The sequence below is a fragment of the Bos taurus genome, chromosome 11 (assembly GCF_002263795.3).
Source record: "Bos taurus isolate L1 Dominette 01449 registration number 42190680 breed Hereford chromosome 11, ARS-UCD2.0, whole genome shotgun sequence".
Classification (NCBI taxonomy): Eukaryota; Metazoa; Chordata; class Mammalia; order Artiodactyla; family Bovidae; genus Bos; species Bos taurus.
Genome location: NC_037338.1, coordinates 47,967,112 through 47,984,556, shown reverse-complemented (window position 1 = coordinate 47,984,556; position 17,445 = coordinate 47,967,112). Strand labels below are relative to the sequence as shown.

Genomic DNA, 17,445 nt, shown 5'->3' with positions numbered 1-17,445 from the left:
AATGGTTATGTCCACTCTGGACCCTCGTTTGCTCTCTTAAGAAACGTGGAATGAATCTCCTGCTTCTTCCATGCTTTGATGAATGATGCTGAAGAAAGCTCTCATGTCCTTCTTAAATCTTTTCTGGCTAAACATCTCCAGTAGAGCGATAAGAAATCCACTAAAAACTCTAAATGTGCTTTTTCTGATGATGACGACCAGCACTTTTCAATGGAGGCAGTTCCACTAGTTAGGGGCCATCTTAGAAATGTGGGGGTGGATATTTTGGTTGTTATGATGATTGTAGGGTGCAACTGACATAATGTGGGCTTCCCAGGTGGCACAGTGGTAAAAAATCCACTTGCGAAGGCATGAGACATGCCTTTGATCCCTTTTTGGGAAAATCCTCTGGAGGAAGAAATGGCAGCTCAATCCAGTATTCTTGCCTGTTAAATCCCATGGACAGAGGAGCCTGGCGGGCTACAGTCCATGGGGTCAAAAAGAGTCAGACACAACTGAGCACGCACATGTAAGCACTGGCTTATTGTTGGCAGAAGTAGGGCTAGGGCCAGCAAGAAAGGCTGATCCCAGTGGGGAAAAAATGAAATGTAGGTGGGTAGATGGGCAAAAAGCCTTTGCATAGGATTTGTGTTGGTGTTTGATACCACAGAGCCCTGTGCTCCCTTCTCCATCACCAGCCTGATAACTAGAGTCAACATCCCCTGTCTCACTGGTCCTGGCCAGAGATGCTGGATGCCCCAGGAAGTAAGCAACAGCCTTGTACTTCAAATATCTGGATATTCATTTCACTTATGTAAAATCGTATTTATAATTATCTGAGTCTAGAACACTGTCTTACGTAATCATAGATCAGTTTCTGTAAATTTTTTTAAAAAGCTGGGTCCTTTTATTTTTTAAATAGTATTAACATTATATAAGCTAGTTTTTTTTTATGTTGTTGTTCAGTTGCCAAGTTGTGTCCAACTCTTTGAGACCCCCATGGACTGCAGCATGTCAGAGTTCTCTGTCCTTCAATATCTCCTGGAGTTTACAATGAATATATGTTATTTTATTATAATTTAACTGTCATTTTCCCTTTTCCTTTACTAGGTTAGATCAGAGTCTTAGTCCATTTGAGTTGCAATAACAAAATACCAAAGCCTGGGTAGTTTATAAACACCAGAAATTTATTTCTTACAGTTATGGAAGCTTGAAGTCCTAGATCAGGGTGCCAGCATGTTTGGATGAAGGCTTCTTTTCAAGTCACAGAATTCTCCTTGTATCCTCACATGGCAGAAGAGAAGGGCCAAGGCAATCTCTGGAGCCTCTTCTATATATAAAGCATGACTCTTATTCATGAGGTTTTCACCTTCATGATTTAAGGATCTACCCAAGCCCCCACAGATTAATACCATCACCATTGAGGGTGAGGATTTCTACGTATGAATTTGGAGGTGGAGGGGACAAATACTCAGACTTTGTAAAGTGACCCTGTTAGTCACTCAGTCATTTCTGATTCTTTTGTGACCCCATGGACTGTAGACTGCAAGGCTTCTCTGTCCATGGAATTCTCCAGGCAACAATACTGGAGTGGGTTGCCATACCCTTCTCTAGGGGATTTTTCTGACCCAGGGATCTAACCTAGGTCTCCTGCACTGCAAGCGGATTCTTTATCATCTGAGCCACCAGGGAAGCCCCAGAGGAGTTAGTAATCTATGTTTTTTAGGTTCAAGAACTAACACATTATATTCTCTATAAATTTAATTTCATACATCAAAAAGGATTTTATATAATATTTACTCTCAGTTCAGTTCAGTCGCTCAGTCGTGTCCGACTCCTTGTGACCCCATGAATTGCAGCACGCCAGGCCTCCCTGTCCATCACCAACTCCCGGAGTTCACTCAAACTCACATCCATCGAGTCGTTGATGCCATCCAGCCATCTCATCCTCTGTCGTCCCCTTCTCCTCCTGCCCCCAATCCCTCCCAGCATCAGAGTCTTTTCCAATGAGTCAACTCTTCACATGAGGTAGCCAAAATACTGGAGTTTCAGCTTTAGCACCATTCCTTCCAAAGAACACCCAGGACTGATCTTTAGAATGGACTGGTTGGATCTCCTTGCAGTCCAAGGGACTCTCAAGAGTCTTCTCCAACACCACAGTTCAAAAGCATCAATTCTTTGGTGCTCAGCCTTCTTCACAGTCCAACTCTCACATCCATACGCGACCACTGGAAAAACCATAGCCTTGACTAGATGGACCTTTGTTGGCAAAGTAATGTCTCTGCTTTTGAATATGCTACCTAGGTTGGTCATAACTTTTCTTCCAAGGAGTAAGCATCTTTTAATTTCAGGGCTGCAATCACCATCTGCTGTGATTTTGGAGCCCCCAAATATAAAGTCTGACACTGTTTCCACTGTTTCCCTATCTATTTCCCATGAAGTGATGGGACCAGATGCCATGATCTTAGTTCTCTGGATGTTGAGCTTTAAGCTAACTTTTTCACTCTCCTCTTTCACTTTCCTCAAGAGGCTTTTTAGTTCCTCTTCACTTTCTGCCATAAGGGTGGTGTCATCTGCATATCTGAGGTTATTGATATTCCTCCCGGCAATCTTGATTCCAGCTTGTGCTTCATCCAGCCCAGCGTTTCTCATGATGTACTCTGCATAGAAGTTAAATAAGCAGGGTGACAATATACAGCCTTGACATACTCCTTTTCCTATTTGGAACCAGTCTGTTGTTCCATGTCCAGTTCTAACTGTTGCTTCCTGACCTGCATATAGGTTTCTCAAAAGGCAGGTCAGGTGGTCTGGTATTCCCATCTCTTTCAGAATTTCCCACAGTTTATTGTGATCCACACAGTGAAAGGCTTTGGTATAGTCAATAAAGCAAAAATAGATGTTTTTCTGGAACTCTCTTGCTTTTTCCATGATCCAGCGGATGTTGGCAATTTGGTCTCTGGATGCCCTGCCTTTTCTAAAACTAGTTTGAACATCTGGAAGTTCACGGTTCACGTATTGCTGAAGCCTGGCTTGGAGAATTTTGAGCATTACTTTACTAGCGTGTGAGATGAGTGCAGTTGTGCGGTAGTTTGAGCATTCTTTGGCATTGCCTTTCTTTGGGATTGGAATGAAAACTGGCCTTTTCCAATCCTGTGGCCACTGCTGAGTTTTCCAAATTTGCTGGCATATTGAGTGCAGCACTTTCACAGCATCATCTTTCATGATTTGAAATAGCTCAACTGGAATTCCATCACCTCCACTAGCTTTGTTCATAGTGATGCTTTCTAAGGCCCACTTGACTTCACATTCCAGGATGTCTGGCTCTAGGTCAGTGATCACACCATCATGATTATCTGGGTCGTAAAGATCTTTTTTGTACAGTTCTTCTGTGTATTCTTGCCACCTCTTCTGAATATCTTCTGCTTCTGTTAGGTCCATACCATTTCTGTCCTTTATCGAGCCCATCTTTGCATGAAATGTTCCCTTGGTATCTCTTATGTAAAACAAAGTATAATACTGTATGTGTTAGTTTCTATTGCTGCTTTTTAACAAATTACTTAGTGATTTAAAATAACATAAACTTATTATATTAGAATTCAGTTATCAGAAGCCAGAAACGGAGGGTTCACTGGGTTTAAATCAAAGTGTCATCAGGGCCATGCTCCCCCTGGGGGCTCTTGGAGGAGCAGCTATACCCCTGCCTTTTCCAGTTTCTAGAGGGCACCTGCATTTCTTTGCTCATAGCTCCTTCCTCCTACTTCAAAGCCAACCATATAGCATCTTCAAATGTCTCTCTCTCTGACTCTGACCTTCTTGGTTCCATTGTTACATCTCCACCTGACATTGATCACCCCCCAACTCCCTCTTATAAGGATTCTTATGATTTCATCAGGCCAACTGGACAATCCTCCCTCTCTCAAGAGGTTTAATTAATCACACTTGCAAAGTCCCTTTTGCCATGTAAGATAATATCTTCACGGGGTTGTGGAGTAGGACCTGAGTATCTTTGGGAAACCATTATTCTGTCTACCATGTTTTAAATTTTATTTATTTATTTAGGCTGCACTGGGTCTTTGTTGGTTTGTGTGGGCCTTCTCTAGTTGTGGCGTGCTGGCTTCTCATTGCGGTGGTTCGTCTTGTTGCAGAGCACAGGCCAAAGGCAATGCCTGCTTCAGTAGTTTCAGCTCTCAGGCCCAGTAGTTGTGGCATACGGGTTTAGTTGCTCCATGGCATATGGAATATTCCCAAACCAGGGACTGAACTCATGTCCCCTACATTCTCATCCACTGCACTGCCCTCTACCATGTTTTAATAATATAATCTTGCTGTTCTGAGAAGGTTGAGACTCACCATTGAAACTAATGCACCAGGTTTGATGCTCCTTCTCTCTTTCTGATTTCAGGCAGGTAGATGTCTTCCTTGACCTTGGGTTGGGCTGAACCTGTGTCTAGAGGAGAATGAGGTCATCTCTACCAGGCAGAGCTGCTGGCTCCCAAGGGTGGACCCTGGCTCTTGCCAGGCAATGTGGGTGCAGACATTCATTTGAGACTAACCTGAAGAACTCTTATTTAATTGCTTTTTTTCCCCCAAGAGCATGTGATGTTTACTTTTTGGGCACCCAATTTTAAATGTCTTAACGTGTTTTGCCCTTTGGGATAGATCAGAGTTCGCTGAATTATTCTCTAGTTCCAGGTACTATGTGTTATGACCTAAAAACTGGGATACATGGAGAGAGCTTCCCAGGTGGTGCTAGCTACCTGCCAATGCAAGAACACAAGAGAATTGGGTTCAATCCCTGTGTCAGAAAGACCCCCTGGAGAAGGACATGGTAACCCACTCCGTATCCTTGCCTGGAGAATCCCATGGACAGAGGAGCCTAGCGAGCTACCATCCATGGAGTTGAAAAGAGTCGGACACGACTGAAGTGACCTAGCATGCGTGCAAGGTCTGACAGATGATTCTCCAGCTGCTTCCAAGAGCAAAGAAGCATCAGGAGATGCAATTGGGTTGAAGACACATTAGAATTTTGAATGTATCTTGATGGTTTGGGGGAAGAAAATGGACAGAATAAATAAAATAAATTTGCTATCATTTAGTAAGTTCTGTATGAACATAGCCAAGTGCTGTGCCATATCCATTGTACCTATTATCTCATTTACCAGTGAGGTAGAAATTATCACCCTTGTTTTACAGGTACTATCTCAAAGTTGTCCTGCTAAGTTGCTTCAGTCATGTCTGACTCTTTGCGATCCTATGGACTGTAGCCTGCCAGGCTCTTCTGTTGATGGGATTCTCTAGGCAAGAATACTGGAGTGGGTTGCCATTCCCTTCTCCAGGGGATCTTTCCCACCTAGGGATCGAACCTGGGTCTCTTATGTCTCGTGCATTGGCAGGCGGGTTCTTTACCATTAGTGCCACCTGGGAAGCCCATGGTCCTAGAAGGCTCAAAATTCACATGCAGACCTGTCTAACTCAGAAGCCAGTGCTTGTAAACTAGTACACTTACAGAAACCCAGAGCACAGAAATCCGTAAACAGATGCATCCCAGAAACGAAAAATATTACCTGGAAGATAAGCCATAGCTCCAGATCTGCAAGTGTCTTTCTTTTCAACCTCAGTGAGAGCTGTCTGATGGTCAAGATGAGCGGCGTACAGTGTTCAATAGCTGGGATTTTAGACTAATCCTTCCAATGTCCTCATTCCTGGGAAAGAAGGTATTGGTACTTTTCTGGTAACAGACATAAAGTTTAAGGGAGATTTGACAGAATGATAGATATGAGGGCTTTCTTCTTCAAAGCCAGCCTCCTTTCATAACACATCCTGTGGTCCAACATACCTGCATTCATCAGAGAATGCTCAGACCTCCATGCCCTGGGAGGGGCACTGTGGGAGAGTCAAGGAATATTAGAGAAGAGGGAGGCCCCTTGGGGCCCAGAGAGTACTTAGTCGCTCAGTCATGTCCGACTCTTTGCAACCCCATGGATTGTAACCCACTGGGATTCTCCAGGCAAGAATACTGGAGTGGGTTGCCATTCCCTACTCCATGGGATCTTCCCGAGCCAGGGATTGAACGTGACTCTCCTGCATTGCAGGCAGATTCTTTACTGTCTGAGCCACCAGGGAGGAGAGAGGTTATGTATATGGCAAAGGGTCAATTTATCATCTGTTACTTTCTGCCAATAGTCTACCCATGGAGGAAACAAGGGCCCCATCTCACTTGAGAAAGTCCAAGTCTGACAGCTGAAGGGTCCCAGAGCAGCAAACATCACCTCTCCTCTTCTCTTGGACCACTTCAGCTGTCTCTGCTTTGGATTGACAGAGGCATCTGGTTGCTAAAAATACCCTACTGACCAAGTGCTGCCCATTCCAACTAAAGCTGAGCACGACTGCAATCCAGGACTTACTACTCCTTGCAAAGGAACTTTTCCAAAGTTTTCAGGCCCAATTTGAGAAGCACACCAGCCCATGGTCTTTTTCTACTTCGTCAGCTTGGCTGGGCGGTGGAGGGGATCCTTCCTGGGTCACTGTCCTCTGGCCTCCCCCATCCCGGTCTCCAAGAAAAGAAGCAGAAGGGGGAGTGAGAGAGGGCCCAGGGGCTGGAGGGGGTAGGGAAGGGGAGGTGCTTGTCCATTTATAGACTTGCTCTTTGGGATGCTGAAGGTGCTGAAATAGCTGCGAGGACAAGGGACTTGGCTCAGTTTTAAATATCTGCCGAGCTGCCCGAAGACTCTGAGATGACAATAGGGGGAATGGAGAATGTGGAGGTCTTCACTGCTGAGGGCAAAGGCAGAGGTCTGAAGGCCACGAAGGAGTTCTGTGCTGCCGACATCATCTTTGCCGAGCGGGCTTATTCCGCTGTGGTTTTTGACAGGTATGGAATATGGGTTCTTGCCTTCTTTACTCCTGGTGATTTGGCCAGTGCCACACTCTCAAATACTTTGCTCTCAAAATTGAGGGAGAGTAGCGCTGACATATGTACACCACTGTGTGTAAAATAGGTAGGTGGTGGGAAGCTGCTGTGTAACACAGGGAGCTCAGCCTGGTGATATGATGACCCAGAGCAGGGGGGATAGGGTTAGGGTGGGAGGGAGAGGGTTATGTATACATATAGCTGATTCACATTGTTCTACAGCAGAAGCTAACACAACATTGTAAAGGAATTATCCTCCAATTAATAAAAAAATAATCATGGGAAGGGATACAATTCATGTGGCTGTTGATAATGACGGGTACATGCACAACTGTTTGCTGGCGTTACTTTCTCTGCATGGGATTTGCTCTGGTGCCTAGGAGGGTTGCAAAGGTGATTGAAGGCTTTAGGGCATACTCTCAGGACACTGGGCTTCCCTGGTGGCTCAGACAGTAAAGAATCTGCCTGCAATGCAGGAGACCTGGGTTCAGTCCCTGGGTGGGGAGGATCACTTGGAGAAGGAAATGGTTACCGACTCCAGTTTTCTTCCCTGGAGGATCCCATGGACAGAGGAGCCTCGCGGGCTACAGTCCATGGGGTCGCAAAGAGTTGGACATTACTGAGTGACTAAGCACAACACAAGCACTCAGAACATAAGTGAACTTGCCCGAGTGGGAGTGCTGTGAGTGGAGATGGTGGAGGGAAAGGGAATGAAAAGGGGGTGTGGTGTCTAGGAGACATTCTTCTATGGAAGGCTCCATATTTTTCGCTTCTGAGGTGTAATAGATATATTAGAAGATTAAGTAATTGCTGAGACTTTAAAAAAGTAATTGCAAACACACAAGTAACACTGGAATCCATTTACCTTTGAAAATTAGAATATCACCAATGACCTGTAGTCCTGTTTCACCTTTCCCACCCCAGGTCCCAGTTTCCTCTGTCTTTCCTCAGAGGTAATCCTTGTTTTAATTTTAATGTGTTTCCTTCTAGAATGTTCTTGTACTATTACATCTCTTTACCTGTAGAAATAGGTATAGATATATATATATAGATAGATAGATACCTATATATATATATATATATATATATATATATATATATATCTGTACTTATCAAAATGCATAGCTGTAGTTTGTTTTTTCTTTTTAACAGAAATGGCACAATACTTTTTTTTTTTTCCTGGCCACACTGTGTGGTTTGGGGGAATCTCAGTTCCCTGACCTGGGATTGAACCTGGAACATGGCTGTGAAAACACAGAATCCTAACTACTAGGTCACCAGGGAACTCCCAATAATATCATACTTTCGATGTTATCCTTGAACTTGCTCCTTTCACTAAACAACATGTTTTGATATTTATCCTCATGGGAACCGTTAAATCTATAGCCACTTCTTTTAAATCCTCAAAGATCTGTGGGCTTTTTTTTTTCCTCCCCCTCCCTCAACATGTAGATCTATCCACGTTGATCCATATGCTATATGGACCACCAATTTTAACTGCTGTGGGTATTTTACCATATGAATATATGAACTTTCAAAAATCTATTGCCCCGTTGAGAGACATCTGGTGGTTTCCAATTTTTCATAAAAACAAATGTTTCTGTGATTGAAATCCTTGACCATGTCCACTTGCATACATGTGTGATTATTCTCTAGGCGAACTGGCTAGGAGAAAAATCACCGTGCCTTGGGGTGTGCTGTTTTCCATTTTAACAGGCCCTCCAAAGAGAATCTATTAAATTTACATTCCCATTTCCCCTACAGTCCTGTCCATACTTGACCACTACACTTTTGCATGCGTGCGTGCTCAGTCGCTTTAGTTGTGTTCGACTCTTTGTGACCCCGTGGTCTGTAGCTCGTCAGGCTCCTCTGTGCATGGGATTCTCCAGGCAAGAATGCTGGAGTGGGTTGCCATACTCTCCTTCAGTGGATCTTCCTGAACCAGTAGTAATAATCTTTATTTTTAAAAAACCCTCCACTGTGATAACATTATGACAGTATTCTCTGAGCCCCCAAATTGGGGTGACCTGACTGACACTGATGTGGTCTAAATTAAGATGGTCTCTGATAATCTAGATTTGGTGGTTGACTCACTGTATGACCATCCTGAGAATCAAATCAGACCAGTCGCTCAGTCGTGTCCGACTCTTTGCGACCCCATGAATCGCAGCATGCCAGGTCTCCCTGTCCATCACCAACTCCTGGGGTTCACTCAAACTCACGTCCATTGAGTCAGTGATGCCATCCAGCCATCTCATCCTCTGTCGTCCCCTTCTCCTCTTGCCCCCAATCCCTCCCAGCATCAGAGTCTTTTCCAATGAGTCAACTCTTCACATGAGGTGGCCAAAGTACTGGAGTTTCAGCTTTAGCATCATTTTTTCCAAAGAAATCCCAGGGCTGATCTCCTTCAGAATGGACTGGCTGGATCTCCTTGCAGTCCAAGGGACTCTCAAGAGTCTTCTCAACACCACAGTTCAAAAGCATCAATTCTTCAGCGCTCAGCCTTCTTCACAGTCCAACTCTCACATCCATACATGACCACAGGAAAAACCATAGCCTTGACTAGACGGACCTTTGTTGGCAAAGTAATGTCTCTGCTTTTGAATATGCTATCTAGGTTGGTCATAACTTTCCTTCCAAGGAGTAAGCGTCTTTTAAGTTCATGGCTGCAGTCACCATCTGTAGTGATTTTGGAGCCCAGAAAAATAAAGTCTGACACTGTTTCCACTGTTTCCCCATCTACTTCCCATGAAATGGTGGGACCGGATGCCATGATCTTCACAGCTTTTCAGAGATAATTTAAGTAGCATTCAAATTCTCATTTCTTCCTGCCCACCAAGACCTTCAGGGAAAAGGCTGTGAATGGAGTGTATGGCTAGCTACAGCTGAGGAATTTAGAGAGGCTGAGATGACAGTAATACTTCTTCAGGGGGAGTGTGTCTTACTTTATTTACTTGTGTGGGTGTGTTGGGGGCAGTTGAGGAATCAATTGGATTCAGAAGTAAGACAGAAAAAGCTAGAAACACAGAAACTCTGAACAATGATCTTACTACTACTACTGAGTCGCCATCTTGCCTTTTATAGAACATCCATGGGTGTCTTCAACTCCCTAAAAACCAGTATTGCCAATCAGTTTCCCTTTCAAGAGTGTCCGAAGTTGAGTGGATTTTCCTTCCATTACAAGAGTAAAACTTAGGAAGAGAAAAATGTATCTTCACATGAAGCTAGCATTGACATGGTGGTCATTTCCTTCCAGCTTATTTTAAAATGTTGTTGTTGTTTATTCACTAAGTCGTGTCTGACTCTTTGTGACCCCACAGGCTCCTCTATCCATGGGATTTCCCAGGCAAGAATACTGGAGTGTGTTGCCATTCCCTTCTCCAAGGGATCTTCCCAAGCTAAGGATTGAACCTGAGTCTCCTGCATTGGCAGGCGGATTTTTTACCACTGAGCCACAAGGGAAACCCATTTTAAAACATAGGTTTCATTTATTTGTACTATTAGTTGGGATCTTATCTAAACTTCGAGCATTCCCAGTCATGTCTGACTCTTTGGGATCCCATGGACTATAGCCCACGAGGCTACTGTCTGTAGAATCTTCCAGACAAGAATACTGGAGTAACTCCAGGGGATCTGCCTGACCCAGGGATCAAACCTCCCCATCTTGTGTCTTTTGCGCTGGCAGGCAGATTTTTTTACCACTTCCCGACTTGGGAAGATTTTCATTTAATGATTTAGGTATCTTCTGTGTTACTATACTCTCTTTGTAGAGTTTAAGACTGCATACTTTCTGACCATTCTTTTATGAATGGACATTCAGATTGTTTACATGTTTTTCTTATTATAAAAAAATTCATCATTCATTTGAAGTAATAACTATATAAAAACAACTTTAGTGCATGTTGCAGATAAACTGTTAATAAAATCTCATTGTTATAATAGTAATAAAGATTAGGATGATTAGAGTAAATGATCTTTAAAATGATTTAAAAAATCGAAAAGATTATTTTTTAAAGTGATTTACCCAGTACACCTGAAACTAATACAACATTTCAAGTCAACTATATTTGAATAAAAAAGAAAGAAATATGGAAATTGAAATGACTGCTTCATAATTAAAAAATAAGAGATAAAATCAAATTCATCACTGCAAAGATGAGGGAACTGCTCAGGTGTACCTGAGACAGCCTAGAGAAGCATCAGAGGAAAGCTTTGCTCATCATATCCTCACTCCAATTTTAGGCTCCTGATGAGATTCAGCCACTGGAAGGGAGGAACCTGACTGGGGAAGTAGGACCAGGTGACCCACAAAAGTCACCCTATGAAAGAAGCATTTTCTAACACTGTGTTACTGCAAACCAGGCTATCTGCATTACCTTCCAAAATGAAGATTTTATCTTTAGTTGAGTAGTGCATTAAATGAAAATCTCTTCTTGCAAACAATACATGAAATATATATATATATATATATATATGTATATGTATATATTCTGTGAATCATTACAGGGCTTCCCAGGTGGCACAGTGGTAAAGAATCTGCCTGCTAATGCAGGAGATGCAACAGACGAGGGTTCGATCCCTGCATCGGGAAGATCCCCTGAAGTAGCAAACGGCAACCCATTCCAGTATTCTTGCTTAGAAAATTCCATGGACAGAGTAGTCTGGCCAGCTAAAGTCCATGGGATTGTAAAGAGTCAGACACGACTGAGTGACTGAGTACACGCACGAACATACATGAAGCATTACAATAAATGAACCCCTGTGAAACCACCATCCTACTTAATGAGAACATTCTATTACATTCATCCTGCCTATCTTTCCCTATCCTGTCCCATACTTGCCCCAAAGGTAACTATAGTAGTCTCCTGAATTTCGTGTTGCTTATTTCCCTATGTTTTCAATGATAGTTTTGCCATATATGTACATATTCCTAAACAATATATAATTTAGTTTTTATAGCTTTTTTTTCATCTTTTAAACCGGGGTATACAGTTATAGGTGGTTTTATGCTCTTGCTTCTTTCATTCAAATGTTCTTCTATTGTTTATCCATATGGTTTTGTGTAACTAACAAAATGAGTAAGCTCTGTATATGTATGTACCACAATTTATGTTTCCATCCTCCTGCAAGTAGTTGCTATGGACATTTTTGTTTGTATCTCTTGGTGAACAGATACATGGGGTGTGTATCCTAGGAGTGGAATTTCTGGTTTATGATGCATGAGATATTTAGCTTTAAAATATAATGCTGCACTGTGTCATGTTGACTTGCAAGTTGAATTGTGTCTTTGCTAGAATAGACTGGGCTTAGCATTCAGAGCAGCTCTTCAGGCCTTTATTATATAGCCCTTAGTTTGGTTAGAATCTCTTTAATTTGCTTGGTTGGAAAAACAGGTCATCTGCTTAAACATAAAAGGCCAAGAATAAAACAGAGATAATCCATTGAGACCGGCAAATGAGCAGCACTTGGGCACCAGGATCCCTGGGAGACATGGCTAATCAATCAGGCAACACCTTCTTCCTTAACTCCAACTTGGCCTCACTGTTCTTTCTAACAGGGTACTCCAGGCAGCCATTGTGCATCAACCAAAACTGACGTTTAGAAGGGAGCCTGTGTGTCATGCTTTTTGGGGATTCTGAGTTTCATGCTGGAAGGGGATGAAGGCAAAGTAGGTGGATAAGGTCAATTTACCAAGGAGTCGTCTTTCATGGATTTGGTCTTTGAAAGTGGGTGAGACCCCAAGCATGGTGGATAAGCTTGAGTTGTTCAAGGTTTCTGTCTTCTCCTTTTGCTCTGTACTTAACTTTACATAGGCTTAGTTGTCCTGCGGCATGTGGGAATCTTCCCAGACCAGGGATTGAAACTGTGTCTTCCTGCAGTGGCAGACAGATTCATTTTTAGGAGCTTCCCTGGTGGCTTGGATGGTAAAGAATCTGCCTGCAATGCAGAAGACCCCGATTTGATCTCTGGGGGAAGATCCTCTGAAGAAGGAAATGGCAACCCACTCTAGTATTCTTGCCTGGAGAATTCCATGGACAGAGGAGCCTGGCGGGCTACAGTCCACTAGGTCACAAAGAGTCGGACACGACTGAGTGACTAACACTAATCTTTAAAATGTATTTTATAATTATTATTATTTTTAGTATAATTTGTTTATTTATTTTGGCTGTGTTGGGTTTTTGTTGTGGACTTTTCTCTAGTTGGGGTGAGCAGGGGCTACTCTCTAGTTGTGGTACTCAGGCTTCTCATTTCGGTGGCTTCTCTTGTAGAGCACAGGCTTGAGGGCATGTGGGCTCAGTAGTTACAGCTCCCAGGCTCTAGAGCACAGGCTCAATAGTGGTGACCCAAGGGCTTAGCTGCTCTGCTGCATGTGGGATCCTCCTAGACCAGGGATCGAACCTGTGTCCCCTGCGTTGACAGGTGGATTCTTTACCACGGAGCCACCAGGGAAGCCCAGAATTATTTTGTTTGAATTTATTATTATTAAGGAGGTGAAAGGTCTTTTAAATATGCCTATTGGTCATTACGTTTCTTCTTCTGCAATTTGTCTATTTTCCCTGTGAAGTACAGGGAAGCCTGGCATGCTATAGTCAATGGGGTCACAAAGAGTCTGACATGACTGAGGGACTAAACAACAAAAAAGATGTTATCAGTTCCGAATCTTTCCCTGGAGCATCTGTAAGCTTTTAAGCCCCCGACACTGAGTTTCTATTGCCTTCTAGGTAGAACAGGGCTTTGGCAGTCTGGAGGTGGGAAGTGTGTATTTCTTGATGACAACAGAGATGATGTAGAGTACGAGTTGGGCCACAGAGGGGAATTGGATCATAGGACCCTGAAGATCTCTTCCAGTCTGAGATTTTCTGAGTTTTTTTTTTTCAGGACATGCAAGGGACTACAGTGTGGCAAGACAGGGGTGTTAGGCTAATATAGGAATAAAGCTTGTTTTGATTTAGTTTAGCATCACATACAACGAATATACTTTTCATAAGGAAAGTGGCCATGGGCAGTTCTAGAAGCCAAAAATACTATTCGATTTTTTCTTTTTTTTATTTGATAAAGTCCCAGATGTCTTACATTTAGAGAATCTCTAGCCTATGGGTTCCTGACCTGGGTTCTTGGATCCTTAGCTAGGGAAGCACCTGTGACGGGAGGATCAAAATGTATGTGGATGTGCATGCATGCTTTTTATTTCTGGGGAGAAAGTTATTACTTTCAAAATGGTCCTCAACCCAGAAGAAGGTTGAGACCCATCGAATTAATTCAAGTCCTCTCTCTTACAGATGGGGAAACTGAGGCTTAGTGAGGCTTTCCCAGGTCACACAGGGCAGGGCAAGGGTTGAGTCTCCCAGGATCTTGTCTGTCATTTCTTTTCACTATCCTCCCCAACCACCCACCCCTCACAAGTGGGCCTACCATTGCCTACCTAATTTTCTTTTGTTCTTGTCAATTATTAATATTTAGTCATAATAAAAGAAAGAATATGCATCTATTAATTGCAGAGGAATCAAGATCTGGTTCTGGGGCCTGAGAAAGGTTAGATCCAGAGACTTGTAGGTAAGAAACAGAAATATACATGTGACTATACAGGAAAAGGAGAAGGCAATGGCAACCCACTCCAGTACTCTTGCCTGGAAAATCCCATGGACGGAGGAGCCTGGTAGGCTGCAATCCATGGGGTCGCTAAGAGTCGGGCACGACTGAGCGACTTCACTTTCACTTTTCACTTTCATGCATTGGAGAAGGAAATGGCAACCCACTCCAGTGTTCTTGCCTGGAGAATCCCAGGGACGGCGGAGGTGGGCTGCCGTCCATGGGGTTGCACAGAGTCGGACACAACTGAAGTGACTTAGCAGCAGCAGCAGCATATAGGAAAAGGGGCTTCCCTGGTGGCTCAGATGGTAAAGAACTTGCCTGCAATGCAGAAAACCTGGGTTAAATCCCTGAGTTGGGAAGATTCCCTGGAGAAGGAAATGGCAACCCACTCCAGTATTCTTGCCTGAGGAAATTCATGGACGGAGGCGCCTGGAGGGCTACTGTCAACAGGGTTGCAAAGAGTTGGACATGACTGAGTGACTAACACTTTCATTTTGATACAGGAAAAAAATGTTTATAATAATAAACCAATGTATTAGTTTCCTTTGTTGTTGTTTAGTCACTAAGTTGTGTCTGACTCTTGCAACTTCATGGACTGTAGTCTGCCAGGTTCCTCTATCCATGGAATTTCCCAGGCAAGAATACTGGCGTGGTTGCCATTTCCTTCTCCAGGGTATCTTCCTGACCCAGGGAACAAACTGATGTCTCCTGCATTAGCAGGTGGATTCTTTACCACTGAGCCACCTGGAAAGCCCCAATTAGTTTTCTACTCTTGGTATAAAATATTATCACAAATTTTGTGGTTTAAACAACACAAATTTACTATCTGAAATAAAACAGGACTATGTTTCCAAGATTTTTTTAGCTTCTATAGGCTGCCTGTATCTCTGGGCTTTATCTTTAATGCACTTGTGTAGCATCTTCTCCTCTGACCCCCTGCATCCTTCTTAGTTAGGACCCTAGTGATTACGTTAGACTCACCCAGATGATTCAGGATTACCTCCCCACCTCAAGGTTCTTAATCTTAATTTCATCTGCAAGTCCCTTTTGCCATGTAAGGTAATTCATGTAGTTTCCAGGAGTAGGACATTGACATTTTGGGGGGCTATTTTTCAGCTTACTTTAACCAATAAAATGCATTTTCTATTAATTCAATTTGTCATACATGATGTTAAAAAGTGAAAAGGACAGTGAATTTTTTTTTTAAAAGTTCTTGACCAACTCCTAAATAATTCTGTTTAAAGAGTTGGAAGTGCCCAAGAGAACCTATCTATCCATCTGAGCAGGGAAAATCAAAGATGAAAATATGAGAAAAATAAAGATTTTTTTTAACTTTTTATTTTGTATTAGAGTATAGTCAATTAACAAGCAAAGTTGTGACAGTTTCAGGTGAACAGCGAAGGGACTCAGCCATACACACACATGGATCCATTCTCCCTCAAACTCCTTCCCATCCAGGCTGCACATAACATTAAGCAGAGCTCCCTGTGCTGTACAGTAGGTCCTTGTGGGTTATCCATTTTAAATATAGCAGTGTGTACATGTCCATCCCAAACTCCCTAACTATCCCTTTTCTTCATCCTTTCCCCCAACAATATAAGTTCATTCTCTAAGTCTAAGAGTTTGAAAAGAAGGATATTTTAGAACAAATTACTGTCAGCTGGGCTTTTTTGAAAATTAAGCCAGCTCTGCGCTTCTTCAGGTCCAGCAGAGACGGCTGGGCTTTCAGCCCATGTAATTCTATGTGGACCCGTGGGAACACCAGAATTAACCATGGCATATGCACAAATACATGTGTGACCTTAACCTGGTAACAGCTGATGGGTAGGTGGTGGGATATAAATGATGCTATAAATGGAAATAATTTAATAAAGGGATTAGAGAAATTCCTGAACAGATAGTTCAGAAAATGAGTGAGTAACTGTGCAAGTATTTGGGTTACAGTCTTCAACATTTGCATTTGATGTTAAGGATAACCACAGAGTAGATTTAGACATATATATTTAATTTGGCACTTTAATTCATCTGCAGAGGTCAGACATGTTGATATGTCACGTGACCCATAGTGAGCTGTGTTGCTAAACTTGATTAACTAATCCTTAAATGCAGAAGTTTGGGGATAATAGCTTTTTAAGCAAGTTCAGTTCAATTCAGTCGCTCAGTCGTGTCCGACTCTTTGCGACCCCATCTGCAGCACGCCAGGCCTCCCTGTCCATCACCAACTCCTGGAGTTCACTCAGACTCACGTCCATTGAGTCAGTGATGCCATCCAGCCATCTCATCCTCTGTCGTCCCCTTTTCCTCCTGCCCCCAATCCCTCCCAGCATCAGAGTCTTTTCCAATGAGTCAACTCTTCACATGAGGTGGCCAAATACCAGAGTCTCAGCTTTAGCATCATTCCTTCCAAAGAAATCCCAGGGCTGATATCCTTCAGAATGGACTGGCTGGATCTCCTTGCAGTCCAAGGGACTCTCAAGAGTCTTTTCCAACACTACAGTTCAAAAGCATCAATTCTTTGGCGCTCAGCCTTCTTCACAGTCCAACTCTCACATCCATGCATGACCACAGGAAAAACCATAGCCTTGACTAGATGGACCTCTGTTGGCAAAGTAATGTCTCTGCTTTTGAATATGCTATCTAGGTTGGTCATAACTTTCCTTCCAAGGAGTAAGCGTCTTTTGATTTCATGGCTGCAGTCACCGTCTGCAGTGATTTTGGAGCTCCCCAAAATAAAGTCTGACACTGTTTCCACTGTTTCCCCATCTATTTCCCATGAAGTGATGGGACCGGATGCCATGATCTTCGTTTTCTGAATGTTGAGCTTTAAGCCAACTTTTTCACTCTCCACTTTCACTTTCATCAAGAGGTTTTTTAGTTCCTCTTCACTTTCTGCCATAAGGGTGGTGTCATCTGCATATCTGAGGTGAGTGATATTTCTCCGAGCAATCTTGATTCCAGCTTGT

General features: G+C 43.0%; 1 protein-coding gene and 1 long non-coding RNA gene across 4 annotated transcripts in view; one reads left to right on the top strand and one right to left on the bottom strand.

Annotated features, from left to right (window-relative positions):
• Nucleotides 1-1,145: 1,145 nt before the first annotated feature.
• On the bottom strand, nucleotides 1,146-6,295 carry LOC101905960 (uncharacterized). 2 transcript variants are annotated; one of them, XR_236390.5, is made up of 3 exons: nucleotides 6,197-6,295; nucleotides 5,544-5,681; nucleotides 1,146-1,309 (listed from the first exon to the last, which is right to left on the bottom strand). It is a non-coding gene; the product is annotated as an uncharacterized lncRNA (long non-coding RNA). The 2 variants fall into 2 exon arrangements; XR_809767.4 differs by lacking the exon at nucleotides 1,146-1,309 and adding an exon at nucleotides 4,333-4,426.
• Nucleotides 6,296-6,670: 375 nt separating this feature from the next.
• The window catches only part of SMYD1 (SET and MYND domain containing 1), a 48,770-nt gene continuing 37,995 nt past the window's right edge, over nucleotides 6,671-17,445 (top strand). The window contains exon 1 of one of the 2 annotated variants that reach the window (XM_005212791.5): nucleotides 6,671-6,850. In XM_005212791.5, coding sequence (XP_005212848.1) covers nucleotides 6,714-6,850 — 137 coding nt within the window. In that variant the 5' untranslated portion in view covers nucleotides 6,671-6,713. 2 annotated transcript variants of the gene reach the window in all.